Here is a 20406-nt window from a genome sequence, read left to right as displayed (position 1 = left end):
TGAGACTAACCGCATGATCATTTCAGCACCGTGGATCGAGACAATTTAGACGAGCAGGGTTAAACTCAGTGAAGCATGTTTTAAGAGACTCTGACACTCATTTTCTTCTTATTCAAAGAGCAAACGCAAAGCAGTCAAAGTGTTCGTGTAATTTGCCACCACATTTTCCCATCTGTCAAAGCAATTTGGCACGTTGGGTTTTCTTCAGTTTACTAAGCTTGGGTTTGTTTTTGCTTTGTGCACTGTGCTCATGGTAAGGGATTCGTAATTGGGTTGTACACAATATGTCTGAAAATTGTGTTGATGGAAATCTTGTAGTTCCTCTAGTTTATAACATATTTTATTGAATGCATTAAATGTCTTTAAAACTAAACATCTCGCCTTGAAAATGTGCTGTACACACTACCAAAAAAACTGGCGTYTACTGGCCACCTGATATAATACACAGATCTTAGTGTACCTCTGCAGAGCAAATATAGATAGCCTTGACAATGTGCATTGCCTCAAAACAGAGCATCAAGGCATGTTAACCTCCGTTATAATTGAAAAACTCCTGATCTCCAATTCAGGTCTTTGGGGAAGCAGGAAACTCATGAAAATGGCCAGCAGCTTTTTCCTCGTTAAGCGACACTTTTATTAGATAAAAGATTTTCAACAAATAGGGACTTACAAAAACAGTCTTCCATTGCTGAATAATCCGATTTTTCAGTGATTTTCATAAAAGTTATTGGGTGAGCAACAGAAAGACGACTTGAGGTTAACACTGCAGCAAAGGCTTGGTCTTCAGCACACCATATTTACTGTGGTTCTCTACAAACACAAACACTTCCAAAACTGTGCTGCTCCAACCATTGTTTTTGATTGGATGACTTTTCCCAAGGTTCAAATCCTGATGTAAAATATGACAAAACCAGCCTCTATAGTCATTGTAAGAAAATTGTCTTCCCCTTTCTTAGCCCAGCACTGAGAGATTTATACATAAAAAGCTGGTTTCCCAGACACTGATTAAGCCTGGTCCTGYACTAAAAAGTGTCATAACATGATATATTTTTATTGTAGAATAAAAAAGTAGCAATAAATGTTATTACTCACATATTGACCATGGACAACAACAGTAAACACAAAGGACGTCCATGGTAGATACTGAATGGACATCTTCCACTGTTTCCACTATGTGGATTTACAAACTTCTTAAACAATTCACATGTTGAACACTTAATTATCTACAGAGAGAATAATGTACTTTAAATTAAGTCTTTAGCGGTATACAGTTTATCTATGTTTTCTTATTTGTTAACAACAGTCATCTGCATTCACAACAATTTCAATCCACACACTGAATGTGTCAAATAATGGAAATATACACTCAGTTACCAGTTTATTAGGTACACCCATCTTGTACCGGGTAAAAAAAGCCAGACTACGGTTTACAACTGCACATGGGGACAAAGATCATACTTTTTGGAGAAATGTCCTCTGGTCTGATGAAACAAATATAGAACTGTTTGGCCATAATGACCATCGTTATGTTAGGAGGAAAAAGGGGGATGCTTGCAAGCCGAAGAACACCATCCCAACCGTGAAGCACGGGGGTGGCAGCATCATGTTGTGGGGGTGCTTTTGCTGCAGGAGGGACTGGTGCACTTCACAAAATAGATGGCATCGTGAGGATGAAAAATTGTGTGGTTATATTGAAGCAACATCTCAAGACATCAGTCAGGAAGTTAAAGCTTGATCGCAAATGGGTCTTCCAAATGGACAATGATCCCAAGCATACTTCCAAAGTTGTGGCAAAATGGCTTAAGGACAACAAAGTCAAGGTATTGGAGTGGCCATCACAAAGCCCTGACCTCCATCCTATAGAAAATGTGTGGGCAGAACTGAAAAAGCGTGTGCAAGCAAGGAGGCCTACAAACCTGACTCAGTTACACCAGCTCTGTCAGGAGGAATGCCAAAATTCACCCAACTTATTGTGGGAAGTTTGTGGAAGTCTACCCAAAACCTTTGACCCAAGTTAAACAATTTAAACGCCAATTTGTAAGTCGCTCTGGATAAGAGCGTCTGCTAAATGACTTAAATGTAAATGTAAAGGCAATGCTACCAAATACTAATTCAGTGTATATAAACTTCTGACACACTGGGAATGTGATGAAAGAAATAAAAGCTGAAATTAATCATTCACTCTACTATTATTCTGACATTTCACATTCTTAAAATAAAGTGGTGATCCTAACTGACCTAAGACAGGGAATTCCTACTAGGATAAATGTCAGGAATTGTGAAAAACTGTGTTTAAATGTATTTGGCTAAGGCGTATGTAAACTTCCGACTTCAACTGTATTTTGCCCATTCTAACATTCAGTCGAACAGTAACTGAATGCCTCTTTGCATGTCTGCATGCTTTATATAGCATGCCACAGCCACCTGACTTACTGTCTGTAGGAGCGAACCATTTTTGTGAACGGGGTGGTGTACCTAATAAACTGGCCACTAAATGTACAGTAGTCATATACTGTTCACATAGGCATATTGTTTCAAACGTAATCTGCAATGCAATCTAGAACTGAAGAGACAACATACCGGTAAAGGGGAGTTCTGCTGTGCTTCTTTTAACATATGCCCCAGAAATGCATGTGCTTACTAACCTTGTGCCTCCCCTCACAAAAACAGTTTGTTGACGATCCGTTTAACTTCATTTGAACTGGAAGACATTTTAGATCGAATCATAGCACTTAAAACCAGCCAAATGGAGGGAATCCAAATTAAAATGACTACTGCATGTGGCATGGTGATAGAAAAGGGTCCCTATAGACCATACTTTTGGAGTAGTTCGGACTGCCACTGCCGCTTGCGCTCGGGGAAAGCCTGTGGGATTTTGATGTTGTTAAAGTCCTGTATGCACTGCTTCATCTCTTCCTCTGCGCTGGGTCTCTCTGTGTTCTTCTTCCTGCTCAGGCCGCCCTCACGCCCCATCAGCGGCTGGAAGAGCTCGCTGTTGCGTCGCCTATCTGGCAGCTGCATCCACTGCACTGACGAGCCCTTCTTGGAGGGCCGCCCAAGGGTGAGGGTGCTCGGCTGCCGAGAGACAGACTGGAGGGCTCCGCAGGGGGCCAAGGATCCCCCGCCGCCTCCCCCACCCAAGTTGGGACCGTCCTGGGGCGAGGTGGCCTCAGAGTGGGTCTCGGAGCTGGAGGTGGAGAGTTCGTTGAGGGAGGTMCCGCTCTCGCTGCCCTTGTCGGTGCCCAGTTTGTCCTTCTGGCGCTCCTCACAGTCCTGCTTGGGGGAGACGATCTTCGATGCCGGCCCTGCCAAACACACAGCAGAGAGACAAGGTCAGTCACATGTTGAGACAATTGGAGTAAAGAGCACCTGTGTATGTCATGCTGCCATTTTCCCAAAATGTCTCCTTCAGTGCCACAGCCATTCCACTTATTTTATGTTACAGTACAAGCACACCTAATTCATCTTGGTGATTAGTTGACCAGTTGAATCAGTTGTGCTAGAGTACTCTCTCTCGCTCACGCTCACACTCTCTCTCTCTCTGGTTACAGTAAGAAAGCTAACGCATCTCAACACCCAGCATAAAATCCTTGTCAGTAGCTAGGCTTCCATCCAATTGGCTACAGATGTTCATGTAAATATTCTGAAATRTGCATACAAACAATATGTGCATGTTTACAAATAACTCATTTTGATTCAAGTGAAATGGTGCCTTTTTGCAGCATTCGTATTTTGTGATATTCCACAGCTCAGATTTTTTGTAGAATGAGTTTGGTTGAATCTGACCCCTGGTTGTATAGCATCAGAACTAGAGGCATAAATTATATTATGTCGATTCTACAATTTGCCCATAACATTTAATTGAAATATTAAACATGAATTTCATCAAAGAAATGCTTCTACACCCCCCTACCCACTGCAGAATAAACAAAAACACAGCAATTATCTACATTCACAATAGCTGATATGGCTTGTGTTCAAATGTCAGCCTGCCTGGGGTTTTTGGTGGGCCGCTGCATTCCCGTATTAGCAAATACATGCAGGCTGTAAATCAGTGATGCACCTCAAAGGCATTGTAATTCAAGGCTTCCACTTTGGTTTACTATCTCACTAATAGCAACAGCAGCCAAGACCCCAAGGACGCCAAACATCATTCACAATGACTGCCTCCACCACAGAAACCAATTACATATGTAGATCCGAGATTACTCATCCCACAATGCAGTTCCTTTGTGTGTACAGAGATGTTTCTACCTCTGGGATTTACAGTAGTGACAGAGACAGATCTCGTTATCTCTGACACACACGCTCGTGCGCACACACATGCTGTATCTCTATTGCTCCCCCCCCCACACAGCAATTTTTAAAGTTGAATCGAATCAGTGCCAGGTTTAGTTTTTCCGTCTTTCTCTACACTCAGTGGCACGAAGGGAAAAAATAATGCAGTAGACTGCAGAGGGTCAGTAGAAATCAAACCAATTTAGAATGTTCCCTGGGCCTTTAAAACGGAGAATGTTCTGTCCGACTGTCTCCCATTTGATTTGAAAATAGAGCATGAATAACTTGCTCCTCTCAATGCTTAGACAACTAAAGTCAAGCTAATAGAGGGACTTTAGAGTTAGGGAGACAGTACATCAGAGGAGAAAATGTGACTCCGTTAGATAAATAGCATATCATATAAGGAGTAATGACCTACCATTGAGTTCTTCTCCATTTTTCATCTTGTTTGACAAAGGCATGTCATATGTGGCTCCCTATTCTACCTTGGCATTCATCAATGTGCTTTTGTGTGGGATGGTTATTGGCACCCTATTCCAATAAGTCTTAGGGACGCGCGACTCAATCGAAACCACATTGCAGTATTAAAAGAAGAGTGTCAACATAGCTTTATCAGCGGAGTCAGATGAAATTGCAGAATGGTTTGGGTGACTATAATTAATAGCAGGTAGACTACACAGGTAGATTCTTTCCAGTTTTCAGAATAATAATGTGTTCATGAGCAGTAGTTGTAGTGTTAGTGGATAGCGGCTATTTTGATGAAAGGGTTCACTCATGTATTTTTTTTATGCGATTGTTTTACATACTGGCTACTGTCGTGACTTTACTTTCATTCATCTGATGACTGTTATTTATTTAGTCAACTAACTATGTGTCACGTCCTGACCATAGAGAGCCTTTTATTCTCTATGTTGGTTAGGTCGGGGTGTGACTAGGGTGGGTTATCTAGGTGATTATATGTCTATGTTGGCCTGGTATAGTTCCCAATCAGAGGCAGCTATTTTTCGTTGTCTCTGATTGGGGATCATATTTAGGCAGCCTTTTCCCACTGGGTTTTTGTGGGATCTTGTTTGTTTGTGTGTAGTTGCCTGCTAGCACTGCATTTGACTTCACGTTTCGTTTGTTCTGTATTGTTTTGGTGAGTTTCTTTAATTAAACGTGTGGAACTCTACGCACGCTGTGCCTTGGCCCGTTAATTCTACAAACGATCGTGACACTATGTTTAATTGTTACCCGATTAAATTAATCATGTAACAATTAACTCATTAGGATTTGGGGCAGCACGAGAGCCATTGTTTAAAGAGTTACCATCTCCCGAATTAAAGTCTAAAGGTCTTTACCTATCACATCCATAAAATAGTCAACCTATTAATTATAACCTCATATCATATCATTCTGAACAGTCGTATCCTCCTGCATTTACAAAAACCCCAGCCTTACTTGATTCAGTACTACACAAATTGGTTTAATTAATTATTTACTAAATAACTAAATGGTAACACAGGTAATATATTAAAACAGGCCCTAGCATACTGACAATATGGCGGGTTGTTACAAAGGAGATGGAGAGGGAGAGAGAGAGAGGTGCAGAGACATAATACTTTGGTACATTTAGAAACTACTCTCACAGTAATCATATACTTTGCACACAAACTGCCGCCCATTTGGAGTAAGAAATCATGAATGTATTTACAGTGGCTTGCGAAATAATTTACCCCCTTGGCATTTTTCCTATTTTGTTGTCTTACAACCTGGAATTAAAATAGATTTATTTTTTATCATTTGATTTACACAACATGCCTACCACTTTGAAGATGCAAAATATTTTTTATTGAGAAACAAACAAGAAATAAGACAAACTGAACTTGAGCGTGCATAACTATTCACCCCCAAAGTCAATACTTTGTAGAGCCACCTTCTGCAGCAATTACAGCTGCAAGTCTCTTGGGGTATGTCTCTATAAGCTTGGCACATCAAGCCACTGGGATTTTTGCCCTTTCTTCAAGGCACAACTGCTCCAGCTCCTTGAAGTTGGATGGGTTCCGCTGGTGTACAGCAATCTTTAAGGCATACCACAGATTCTCAATTGGATTGAGGTCTGAGCATTGACTAGGCCATTCCAAGACATTTAATTGTTTCCCCTTAAACCCCTCGAGTGTTGCTTTAGCAGTATGCTTAGGGTCATTGTCCTGCTGGAAGGTAAACCTCCGTCCCAGTCTCGAATCTCTGGAAGACTGAACAGGTTTCCCTCAAGAATTTCCCTGTATTTAATGCCATCRGTCATTCCTTCAACTCTAACCAGTTTTCCAGTCCCTACCGAAGAAAAACATCCCCACAACATAATGCTGCCACCACCATGCTTCACTGTGGGGATGTGGTTCTCGGGGTAATGAGAGGTGTTGGGTTCGCGCAAAACATAGCGTTTTCTTGATGGCCAAAAAGCACATTTTTGTCTCATCTGACCAGAGTACCTTCTACCATATGTTTGGGGAGTCTCCCAAATGCTTTTTGMCGAAAACCAAATGTTTTTGCTTATTATCTTCTTTAACTTCTCTTGGGTAGGGGGCAGCATTCGGAATTTTGGATGAAAAGCATGCCCAAATTAAACTGCCAGCTACTCATCCCCAGAAGATAAGATATGCATATTATTATTAGTACATATTATTAGGACAAACCATTCAGATTTTCATTTTTTTTGAGGTCACTCTCTTTTGATTGAGTTTTCATTGGGAAACCAGATTTCTAAGGGACCTTCTTGCAGTTCCTACCGCTTCCACTGGATGTCAAGAGTCTTTAGAAATTGGTTGAGGTTATTCCTTTGTGTAATGAAGAAGTACGGCCATCTTGAAGGAGGGTCACTCGAACACAGATCATCCCGTCTTCAATTTGATCGATTATTTACATWAAAAAATACCTAAAGTTGTATTACAAAAGTAGTTTGAAATTTTTTGGCAAAGTTTACAGGTAACCTTTGAGATATTTTYTAGTCACGTTTCACAATTTGGAACCGGTGTTTTTCTGGATCCAAATCAATGGACATTTAGGATATATATCGATGGAATTAATCGAACAAAAGGACCATTTGTGATGTTTATGTGACATATTGGAGTGCCAACAACAGAAGCTCGTCAAAGGTAAGGCATGAGTTATATTTTTATTTCTGCGTTTTGTGTCGCGCCTGCAGGGTTGAAATATGATTCTCTCTCTTTGTTTACAATGGTGCTATCCTCAGATAATAGCATCGTTTGCTTTTGCCGAAAAGCCTATTTGAATTCTGACATGTTGGCTGGATTCACAACCAGTGTAGCTTTAATTTGGTATCTTTCATGTGTGATTTAATGAAAGTTAGATTTTTATAGTAATTTTCATAGTAATTAATTTGAATTTGGCGCTCTGCATTTTCTCTGTCTTTTTGCCAAGTGAGACAGTAGCGTCCCGCCTAAACTCAGATTTTTGGATATACATATGAACTTTACCGAACAAAACAAACATACATGTATTGTGTAACATAAAGTCCTATGAGTGTCATCTGATGAAGATCATCAAAGGTTAGTGATTAATTTTATCTCTATTTCTGCTTTTTGTTACTCCTCTCTTTGGCTGGAAAAATGGCTGTCTTTTTCTGTGACTTGGCTCTAACCTAACATAATCGTTTGGTGTGCTTTCGTCGTAAAACCTTTTTGAAATCGGACACTTTGGCTGGATTTACAACAAGTGTATCTTTAAAATGGTGTAAAATACTTTTATGTTTGAGGAATTTAAATTATGGGATTTCTGTTGTTTTGAATTTGGCGCCCTGCAGTTTCACTGGCTGTTGACGAGGTGGGACGCTACCGTCCCACATACCCTAGTGAGGTTAAGCAATGGCTTTTCTTCTGGCCACTTTTCCGTAAAGCCCAGCTCTGTGGAGAGTACGGCTTAAAGTGGTCCTATGGACAGATACTCCAATCTCCACTGTGGAGCTTTGCAGCTCCTTCAGGGTTATCTTTGGTCTCTTTTTTTCCTCTCTGATTAATGCACTCCTTGCCTGGTCCATGAGTTTGGGTGGGCGGCCCTCTCTTGGCAGGTTTGTTGTGGTGCCATATTCTGTCCATTTTTTAATAATGGATTAAATGGTGCTCCTTGGGATGTTCCAAGTTTCAGATATTTTTTTAGAACCCAACCCTGATCTGTACTTCTCCACAACTTTGTTCCTGACCAGTTTGGAGAGCTCCCTGGTCTTCATAGTGCCACTTGCTTGGTGGTGCCCCTTGCTTAGTGGGGTTGCAGACTCTGGGGCCTTTCAGAACAGGTGTACATATACTGAGATCATGACAGATCATGTGAAACTTAGATTGCACACAGGTGGACTTTATTTAAGTAATTATGTGACTTCTGAAGGTAATTAGTTGCACCAGATCTTATTTAGGSGCTTCATAGCAAAGGGGGTGAATACATATGCACGCACCACTTTTCCGTTTTAAATTGTTTAGAATTTTATGAAGCAAGTAATGTTTTTGCATTTCACTTCACCAATTTTTACTATTTTGTGTATGTCCATTACATAAAATCCAAATAAAAATCCATTTAAATTACAGATTGTAATGCAACAAAATAGTAAAAATTCCAAAGGGGATTAAGACTTTTGCAAGGCACTGTACGTGTAAATGCCTTGGGTATCTCTGTCGGAACCAAGCCTTCTTGGAAAGGGCTTGGGTTGGCCCTTTCCGCGGAACACTTGTAATACTCTGATTGTCCAAAAGGGGTCCCCATCCGTCTCTTCTACTGTTGCTCTCAACTGCCTTCGCCCGGCAACCGGCGATCCATCGTGTAGTCCTGAACAGAACTACAGAAGTCACTCTGCTTCCACTCGCTCTGGAAGATGATTCTTTGAAGATAGGCTAGCCAGCTGTATCGATGGTTCTCAGTGGGGTTATGAGAGTAGTAGAATACGATAGTTTGAAGATTAGTTGAACGGTTCCACAAACTGATCCCACTCATAGGGGTGTCCATTGAAAGTTGACTAGCAACACCAACCGGGACCTAAAAGACCCCCACCATGAGCACCCACTAAATTTGCCCAAGAAGAGTCAAACAAAAGAAAAACCCACACCAAACTTAAAAAACAGGAAGAAATATAAAAAGTGAAGAAAAAAAACATAAACAGGGATGATCAGATAAACGATTGTTTGTCTAGAACTCAAATAGGAAGTGCCAACTAAAGGTGTTAACCCTCAACATCTCTCAATGTTAGTGATGGTTGTTTAACAGTGATGGCCTTGAGATAGAAGCTGTTTTTCAGTCTCTGGGTCCCAGCTTTGATGCACCTGTACTGACCTCGCCTTCTGGGTGATAGTGGGGTGAACAGGCAGAGGCTCGGGTGGTTGTTGTCCTTGATGATCTTTTTGGCCTTCCTGTGACATCGGGTGGTGTAGGTTTTCCTGGAGGGCAGGTAGTTTGCCCCCGGTGATGCGTTGTGTAGACCTCACTACCCTCTGGAGAGCCTTAAGGTTGTGGGCGGAGCAGTTGCCGTACCAGGCGGTGATACAGCCCGACAGGATGCTCTCGATTGTGCATCTGTAAAAGTTTGTGAGTGTTTTTGGTGACAAGCCAAATTTCTTCAGCCTCCTGAGGTTGAAGAGGCGCTGTTTGTCCGTAAATCTTTCCACCTTCTCCACTACTGTCCCGTCGATGTGGATAGGGGGGTGCTCCCTCTGCTGTTTCCTGAAGTCCACGATCATCTCCTTTGTTTTGTTGATGTTGAGTGTGAGGTTATTTTCCTGACACCACACTCCGAGGGCCCTCACCTCCTCCCTGTAGGCCGTCTCGTCGTTGTTGGTAATCAAGCCTACCACTGTAATGTCGTCTGAAAACTTGATGATTGAGTTGGAGGCGTGCATGGCCACGCAGTCATGGGTGAACAGGGAGTACAGGAGAGGGCTGAGAACGCACCCTTGTGGGGCCCCAGTGTTGAGGATCAGCGGGGTGGAGATGTTGTTTCCTCCCCTCACCACCTGGGGGCAGCCCGTCAAAGTCCAGGACTCAGTTGCACAGGGCGGGGTCAAGACCCAGGGTCTCGAGCTTAATGACGAGTTTGGAGGGTACTATGGTGTTAAATGCTGAGCTGTAGTCGATGAACAGCATTCTTACATAGGTTTTCCTCTTGTCCAGATGGGTTAGGGCAGTGTGCAGTGTGATTGTGATTGTGTCGTCTGTGGACCTATTGGGGCGGTAAGCCATCTGACAGTCCGAAGAACGAATCTGGGTTTGGCGGATACCAGGAGAACGCTACCTGCCCGAATGGATTGTGCCAACTATAATGGTCTGGGGCTGTTTTTCCTGGTTCGGGCTAGGCCCCTTAGTTCCAATGAAGGGAACTCTTAACGGTACAGCATAGAACATTCTAGATTAATTTGTGCTTCCAACTTTGTGGCAACAGTTTGGGGAAGGCCCTTTCCTGTTTTAGCATTGGTAAAAAAAAGCAGACATTGAATATCTCTTTGAGCATGGTGAAGTTATTAATTTCACTGTGGATGGTCTATTAATTCACCCAGTCACTACAAAGATACAGGTGTCCTTCCTAAGTCAGTTGCCGGAGAGGAAGTAAACCGCTCAGGGATTTCACCATGAGGCCAATGGTGACTTTAAAACAGGTAGAGATTTTAATGGCTGTGAGAAAACTGAGGATGGATCAACAACATTGTAGTTACTCAATACTAACCTAAATGACAGAGTGTAAGGAAGAAAGCCTGTACAAAATCAAATTATTTCAAAGCATGCATCCTGTTTTTAATAAGGCACTAAAGTAAAACTGATAAAAATGTGGCAAACAAATTAACTTTATGTCCTAAATACAAAGTGTTATGTTCGGGGAAAATCCAAACCAACACATTACAGAGTACAACGCTCCATATTTTCAAGTATGGTGGTGGCTGCATCATGTTATGGGTATGCTTGTCATCGGCAAAGACTAGGGAGGTATTTTTTTTTAATAAAAAGAAACAGAATAGAGCTAAGCTTAGGCCAAATCCTAAAGGAATATCTGGTTCAGTTTGCTTTCCAACAGACAATGGGAGACAAATTCAGGAGTTGCTTACCAAGACATTGATCGTTCCTGAGTGGCCTAGTTACAGTTTTGACTTAAATCGGTTTCAAAATCTATGGCAAGTCTTGAAAATGGCTGTCTAGCAAGAATCAACAACCAACTTGACAGAGCTTGAAGAATTTTAAGAAGAATAATGTACAAATGTTATACAATCCAGTTGTGCAAAGATCTTAGACTTACCCAGAAAGACTCAAATTGACATTAGAGTATTTTGTGTAGTTCGTTGAGAAAAAATAACAATTAAATAAATTATAATCCCACCTTGTAACACAACAAAATGTGGGAAAAGGCAACGGGTGTGAATACTTTCTGAAGGCACTGCACATGATAATTACAAGCATATCCTATGTAACTACATTGTTCTTATATGACAATTGATTCGGTATAGCCATTGAGCCACCTCAAGACATAGAAATAAACAAATCAAAAATCAAATCAAATGTTATTTGTCACATTCACTGAATACAACAAGTGTAGACCTTACCATGAAATGCTTACTTACAAGCCCTTAACCAACAATGCAGTTCAAGAAATAGAGTTAAGAAAGTATTTACTAAATAAACTAAAGTAAAAAATGTAATTACATATTAACAAGGCTATATACAGGGGGGTGCCGGTACCAATGTGCGGGGGTACAGGTTGGTCAAGGTAATTTGTACATGTAGGTAGGGGTAAGTGACTATGCATAGATAATAAACAGTAAGTAGGTGGGCCACATTTGATTAATTGTTCAGCATTCTTGTAGCTTGGGGGTAGAAGCTGTTAAGAAGCCTTTTGGACCTAGACTGGCACTCCAGTACGGCTTGCCGTGCGGTAGCAGAGAGAACAGTCTATGATTTGGGTGACTGGAGTCTTTGATAATTTTTTGGGCCTTCCTCTGACACCGCCTAGAATATAGGTCCTGAATGGCAGGAAGCTTTCCCCAAGTGATATACAGTGCCGTACGTACTACCCTCTGTAGAGCCTGTCATGGAAATTCATACTGAGAGAGACTTTGTAATTTCTTCAAACAATCATCTTCATTTAATATTGATAAATTATTGCAATAAGACTGTTGGGCTGAGCAGCCTAACCCTTACAGACAATGCAGAGTTTTTATATAGCTGACATTAAAGATGCTTAGTCATTGCTGGTTCCACCCCTCCTATGCAGATTGGGGCATCATAAGTCATCCTGTGGTCATCCAAACCCGGTGCCGTTTCAACCTGACCCCGGCTTAGTTTCCCAGATGCCAGGATGATTAGAACAATGGGGGATTGTTCGAAACTCTTCCAGGCTATCTCTATCTCGGGTCACACACACCACATTTTGTCTATGGAATGCCGGCTTTAGGTGTTTATCACCAAGTCATTGTCAGCTCAAGCTATCTCTGGCAAAACACATTTTCCTTGACCATACGCCTAGTCTAACTGTAGGAAGCTAGAGTGGAGACCATAAAAACACAGCATTAGTAGGACAGAAGTTTATTTTTTTCTATCACACGCCTTACAGTCGGGTCCCAAGCAGTTGCCATACCAGACAACAGTCAGGAAGTACTCGATGATGCACCTCTAGATCTTTTTGAGGATCTGGGGATCCATGCCAAATCTTTTCAGTCTCGTGAGGGGGAAAAGGTGTTGTTGTGCCCTCTTCACGACTGTCTTGGTGTGTTTGGACCATGATAGTTCGTTGGTGATGTGGACACCAAGGAACTTGAAACTCTCGAGCCGCTCCATTACAGCCCGTCGATGTCAATGTGGGCCTGTTCGGCCCTCATTTTCCTGTCGTCCACGATCATCTCCTTTGTCTTGCTCACATTGAGGGAGAGGTTGTTGTCCTGGCACCACACTGCTAGATCTCTGACCTCCTCCCACTAGGCCGTCTCATCGTTGTCGGTGAAAGTTAATGACAGGGTGTGTCTTGTTAAAATTGTTGTTACCAGGTCCTAACCTATTTATCAACACTGGTATTACATGTGGATTTGACGATAGTGGCACCTTGTAGTTACATGTCACATTTTGGTTTGAGTTATTAACATGGTAATTCACAAGTGTCTAAAATGTGCAATTACAAAACAGTTATACTGTATAGTGGAAAAAGAAAATGTGTAATAACATCAGTAATTACACATGTGGAATAACCTTCAGCAAGTGGATGTGTAATTACACATTCCTTGTTCCAATTGTGTAATAACTTATAGGGCTTAAACCTTATTACCAAGTAGTTACCTACTAACACATGTAACTACTATGTTGTTACTACAGTTATTGTGTAGTTACATAGTAATAGTGGCAACTTAATGTAAAGCATTACCYAATTACATATTTGAACTTAAATTGTAAACATCCAAGGACAAGCTGGTGATCTACTATTGAACCGAGTCAAAGGTCAACCCTCCCTCTCCCATATAATTCCCTGCTGAGTCTTCATGTTTCAGATCGATTCTCTGGGAGAGTCTTTGTCAGGGCTGCACGATCATCACTGAGCCCTAGGGACAGTAGGGAAAGGCTACTCAGGTGGGGTCGGTCAGTGGTGAAATAGGACCACTGATGCCACCGCCCTTCTCCGGTGACATTGGGACTATAATCAGGTTTCCATCCAACCTTTTTATGCGAGTAAAGTGCAGTTCAAGTCGGAAGTTTACATACACAACAGAAGTTGGATATTTTCATACACTTAGGTTGGTGTCATTAAAACTCGTTTTTCAACCACTCCACAAATTTCTTGTTAACAAACTATAGTTTTGGCAAGTCGGTTAGGACATCTACTTTGTGCATGACACAAGTACTTTTTCCAACAATTGTTTTCAGACAGATTATTTCACTTATCATTCACTGTATCACAAATCCAGTGGGTCAGAAGTTTACATACATTAAGTTGACTGTGCCTTTAAACAGCTTGGAAAATTCCAGAAAATGATGTCATGGCTTCAGAAGCTTCTGATAGGCTAATTGACATAATTTGAGTCAATTGGAGGTGTACCTGTGGATGTATTTCGAGGCCTACCTTCAAACTCAGTGCCTCTTTGCTTGACATCATGGGBAAATCAAAAGAAGTCAGTCAAGACCTCAGAAAATAAATTGTAGACCTTCACAAGTCTGGTTCATCATTGGGAGCAATTTCCAGATGCCTGAAGTTACCACGTTCATCTGTACAAACAATATTACGCAAGTATAAACACCATGGGACCACACAGCTGTCATACCGCTCAGGAAGGAGACGTGTTCTGTCTCCTAGAGGTGAACGTACTTTGGTGCAAAAAGTACAAATCAATCCCAGAACAACAGCAAAGGACCTTGTGAAGATGCTGGAGGAAACAGGTACAAAAGTATCTATATCCACAGTAAAACGAGTCCTATATCGACATAACCTGAAAGGCCGCTCAACAAGGAAGAAGCCACTGCTCCAAAACCACCATAAAAATGCCAGACTACGGTTTGCAACTGCACATGGGGACAAAGGTCATACTTTTTGGAGAAATGTCCTCTGGTCTGATGAAACAAAAATAGAACTGTTTGGCCATAATGACCATCGTTATGTTTGGAGGAAAAAGGGGGATGCTTGCAAGCCGAAGAACACCATACCAACCGTGAAGCACGGGTGTGGCAGCATCATTGCTGCACGAGGGACTGGTGCGCTTCATAAAATAGATGGCATCATGAGGATGAAAATTATGTGGATATATTGAAGCAACATCTCAGGACATCAGTCAGGAAGTTAAAGCATGGTCACAAATGTGTCTTCCAAATGGACAATGACCCCAAGCATACTTGCAAAATGGCTTAAGGACAATAAAGTCAAGGTATTGGAGTGGCCATCACAAAGCCCTGACCTCAATCCAATAGAAAATTTGTGGGCAGAACTGAAAAATCATGTGCGAGCCAGGAGGCCTACAAACCTGACTCAGTTACACGAGCTCTGTCAGGAGGAATGGGCCAAAACTCACCCAACTTATTGTGAGAAGGTTGTGGAAGGCTACCCGAAACGTTTGACCCAAGTGAAACAATTTAAAGGCAATGCTACCAAATACTAATTCAGTGTATGTAAACTTCTGACCCACTGGGAATGTGATGAAAGAAATAAAAGCTGAAATAAATCATTCTCTCTACTATTATTCTGACATTTCACATTCTTAAAATAAAGTGGTGATGCTAACTCACCTAAGACAGGGCATTTTTACTAGGAATAAATGTCAGGAATTGTGAAGGTGTATGTAAACTTCCGACTTCAACTTTACATGTTGAATAAAAAAAAATTCACGACAGGCCTGATGAAACAGCACATTTTCCAAATGTTGACAAAACATGCTAGACAAGGTGGGATCTTTGTCCGTCTGTAAAATTAATTGTGAAAAATGGCGATGGAAAAGCTCTTATCCAAAAATATGAATATTATAACCATCATATTGAAGTCAATTTGGAGTCAAACAATGACATGTTGTGTGGTCCTCTCACTATGACTTGTTGGGAAAGAAGGCAGTTTATTAGGCTACAGATTAAAAAAGTGATGATGAACTTCACAAGGTAAATGATACTCCTTTCCAATAAATATTGCGGGTCTTATTCTGGAGACATTATGATCGATGTTTGGCTGCCTTTTGTCAAATAAAAATAATTGTAATCTTTTGTCCATAATCTAATCATCAAGGCTATCCTACCCGCACTGTATCTGTGAGCTGTTGGCTAGAGAGCCTGTGCCAAGACCAGAGTGGACACATTTGCAATATACTATAACGCAACATTGTTTTTTACACAACCATCAGTGGAGTTGAAAATGCAATGGAAACTCATTTAACTTGTGTTCTTTATTCGGTACATGGGAATTTAATCGCAAAAGTTATTTATGTGCACTATGTCATCATAGTAGTGTGTAGTCTCTCTCTTTCCCTCGCTCTCTGCCTCTCTCTCTCTCCAACCACAGAACAACAGTTTGGGCTACCTATATTTTGCCTGTTTTTGATGATGGAAAGAAACAATGTTCTCAGGGAAATCTTTTATTTGTAAATTATTTGTTATTTGGATCCCCATTAGCTTTTGCAGAAGCAGCAGGTACTTCTCCTGGGGTCCACAAAAAAAACATGACAATTAACCAAACACTGATAGACAAGGGAGTCACACAAATGTAAAATACAACAATATACAAACAATACAACAACAAAAATTATAAACAATACAACTAAAGCATAATGTGTTAGTGTGTATGTGCGTACCCTCACAGCTCTCACCATTACATGAGTTGAATTTGTTTTTTAAGGTAATTTTGCTGTTTGCCTTCAGTAATTGGAGATTGAAGGGAGTTCCATGCGATCATCTCTCAGTATAAAAAACTCTGCTTTGCCGTGAATTCAATTTGGACTTGGGGACTGTGAAGATACCCCTGGTGGGATGTCTTATGGGGTATGGGTGTCTGAGCTGAATGTTATTTGATTATGCAGACAATCTCGAATTTTCGTCAAACATTTCTCTCATCAACCCCTTAACTTGGGAAGACTGGCATGCATGTTCTTTACCTTAGTTCTGTATCGGCAGTTAAGGGCAAGGCATGCTGCTCTGTTTTGAGCCAGCTGCAGCTTCGCTAGGTCTTTCTTTGCAAAACGTGACCATATTACAGTAATCAAGATGGAAAAAGACCAGAGCCTGAGCAACTAGTACAGTTGATTTGTGTCAAAAAACATATTTTTATAACAGACATACCACTTGCCATCTTCACAACAACTTTGTCTATAAATGATTTGACCATGATCATTTACCATCTAATGTTATACCTAGGAGTTTAGCTTCCTCAACTTGCTCAATGGTCACACCCTTTATGAACTCCAGTTGAGGTTTAGGTCTTACAGAATGTTTTGAACCCAATAGAATGCTTTTAGTTTTAGCTATATTTAAAGGGATACTTCAGGATTTTGGCAATTTACTTCCCTAGAGTTATATGAACTTGTGAAAACCATGTTTATGTCTCTGTGTCCAGTATAAAGAAAGTTAGAGGTAATTTTGCGAGCCAATGCTAACTAGCATTAGCACAGTCATTGAGCTTGGGATTGTCCTAAGCTCTTCCAGGCTATCTCTATCTCGGGCCACACACACCACATCTTGTCTATGGAATGCCGGCTTTAGGTGTTTATCACCAAGTCATTGTCAGCTCAAGCTATCTCTGGCAAAACCCATTTTCCTTGACCATACGCCCAGTCTAACTGTAGGGAGCTAGAGGGGAGACCATAAAAGCACAGCATTAATGTATTTTTTCCTATCATCATTTGTAAAAATAGAGAAGCGTAACGGCCCAAGGCAACTGCCCTGAGGGACACTACACTGCACATATCTGATGTTAAAGAAGCTTRTATTGAAGAACATAACATTGCTAAGTGGGGTTGGAGAAGTACATCCAGTACTTTGTCATATTGGAAATGTTTATGTGAAAGAGTAATCAATCTCAATGAATAACAGGATATAATTAAGGCATGATTCCTTGGTTAAGAATCACTTGACACTTTAAAAACCTTTCAGACCAGCCTCCACAAATGGACCAGCCTGACCTCAGAGCCATATGGGTCGCTCCACCTCAAAAAGTACAAAAAATGCAAGAAAGTTTGAATTTGAAACAGTAGCCAGATAAACAAAACCAAAGCATGGGCTGCTGTCATAGCTGGTACATAGAAAGTTTACAGGGTTAGAAAACCCAAAATTAAATTCAGTAAACTATCCCTTTAACAATGTGTGGGGGGGTTCTTTAATGTCCTTGAAAATAAATATCTGAACACTATGAAGTTGATATGCGTACACACGCACTCAATTACACACTCGCTTACACATATGGACGCATACACACACACACACACACACACACACACACACACACACACACACACACACACACACACACACACACACACTTGATCTCTCTTATCTCCCTCTCTCTCTCCTCTCTCTATTGTTGAGAACTTTTCTATCATTTTAATTTATTTTGTTTGTCTATCTTTTGTATGCCTTTGTCTACATGTTTGTCTATGTTTACAACAAGCAATGGGAAGATATCAGAACAGGGATGATGGGGAATAATAACATATTGTAAGAGATACATTTGTACTGTAGTAAAGCAGTCTCTATAGCAATTTCATAATCATGTGACATTTCAATTGCTATGGAAATGCTGGGATGTGTTTTTCAATTAAAACTATAATGCAAATATGATGGTGATACAATGTGGATTACAATTATCATCCTGAATATTAAGGCTATACTCACTTCATGTGACACACATAGACACTCAACCATGCAAATTGGCTGGGTTATTATTTATTTAGACATTACATGTTGTAGTCTTACTCTTATCCAGACATCACGTCCACTCACTAAATCACATCCAATATCATACACATCAACCTACTCAGATTTACTACACACATAATATCTTGAACACATTTTCTAACATCTGTGGCACTGGCTCACAGGCAAACAGACAAGGYAATAAAACAAATATTACTAGAACCTGTTTCTTGAATTCTAAACATCAGACATTTGAAGTCTRGAATGTTTACCGTCATAATACCTCTTACCACAGTAAATTTACAAGCACTAATTATGGTCAATTTGGACTGAGAATAGTATCTAGTTACGGTAAGGGGTGAAATAAGTATAGCCAGTTATAATTGTAATGGCTTAGCAGATTATAAAAAAGATCAGTCTTTACATGGATTCGGTCTTATGTAGCAAAATGTTAAATGGTGTTTTTTACATTTGATAATAGACTCAGAGCTAGAAAATMTTATATCATACACTACAGTTGAGGAACAATGGGAAAGTAATTCTGCTTTGAAAGTCGATAAACTTGTAAACTCACTTTTGAGAAAATGGCCTTTGAATATTTTGGTATCTAGTGAAGAGCTCTCCTTTGTCTACACCCATTCAGCATTGTTCACACCCTCTTAAGGCAGCCCCACCCATCTCTTTAAGGATTCACATGTGAGGTCATGTGCTAAACAGTGAGTAGTGTAGTAAAGATTAAGACTAAACGTGGTAGTAGTCTACAATGATGAAACATTKCAGGTAAACAGAACGTGTCCAGATGTAAAGATACCTCAATAGAAAATGACTGAAGTAAAAGTGTCACCCAGTAAAATACTACTTGAGTAAAAGTATTTGGTTTTAAAAATACTTAAGTACCAAAAGTAAAAGTATAAATCATTTCAAATTCCTTATATTAAACCAGATGAACCAAATTGTTTTTTAAATGTTCTATTGTTGGATAGCCAGGGGCACACTCCAACCCTCAGACATTTACAAACGAAGCATGTGTTTAGTGAGATCAAATGCAGTAGGTGTCACGTTCCTGACCTGTTTTCCCTTGTTTTTGTATTTGTTTAGTATGGTCAGGACGTGAGCTGGGTGGGCATTCTATGTTATGTGTTTCTATGTTGGGTGCTTTTCAATTAGCCTGATATGGTTCTCAATCAGGGGCAGGTGTTTTACGTTTCCTCTGATTGAGAACCATATTAAGGTAGGCTGTTCACACTGTTTGTTGGTGGGTGATTGTCTTCCGTGTCAGTGTTTGTACCACACGGGACTGTTTCGTTTGTCTAGTCTGTTCCTGTTCGTGCGTTCTTCGTTATATGTAAGTTCTCATGTTCAGGTCGGTCTACGTCGTTTGTTATTTTGTAATTTATCAAGTGTGTTTCGTGTTCGTCTTGTTTCAATAAAATCTCATTATGTATTCCACAAAAGCTGCGTTTTGGTCCGATCCCTGCTCCTCCTCAGACGAGGAGGAGAACAATCGTTACAGTAGGGATGACCAGGGATGTTCTCTTGATACATTTGTGAATGGGACGAGTACTTTTGGGTGTCAGGGACAATGTATGTAGTTAAAAGTACATTATTTTCTTTCGGAATGAAGTGAAGTAAAAGTTGCCAAAAATATAAATACTGATGTAAGAATCCAAAGTAAGTCAAAAATAATTTCTAATTCCTTAAACCAGACGATATTGTTTTTATTTATTTTTATTGACGAATAGCCAGGGGCACACTCCAACACTCAGACATAACTTACAAACAAAGCATTTGTGTTTAGTGAGT

General features: G+C 40.6%; 1 protein-coding gene across 1 annotated transcript in view; it reads right to left on the bottom strand.

Annotated features, from left to right (window-relative positions):
* Positions 1-1030: 1030 nt before the first annotated feature.
* LOC111967601 (BTB/POZ domain-containing protein KCTD8-like) overlaps positions 1031-20406 on the bottom strand; it is a 63725-nt gene continuing 44349 nt past the window's right edge. Inside the window, exon 2 of the mRNA XM_023992761.2 lies at positions 1031-3305. Coding sequence (XP_023848529.1) covers positions 2806-3305 — 500 coding nt within the window. The 3' untranslated portion in view covers positions 1031-2805. The remainder of the gene's footprint in view (positions 3306-20406) is intronic.

This window comes from Salvelinus sp. IW2-2015, linkage group LG8 (assembly GCF_002910315.2).
Source record: "Salvelinus sp. IW2-2015 linkage group LG8, ASM291031v2, whole genome shotgun sequence".
NCBI classification, from domain to species: domain Eukaryota; kingdom Metazoa; phylum Chordata; class Actinopteri; order Salmoniformes; family Salmonidae; genus Salvelinus; species Salvelinus sp. IW2-2015.
This window is presented reverse-complemented; position numbering and strand designations above follow the sequence as displayed.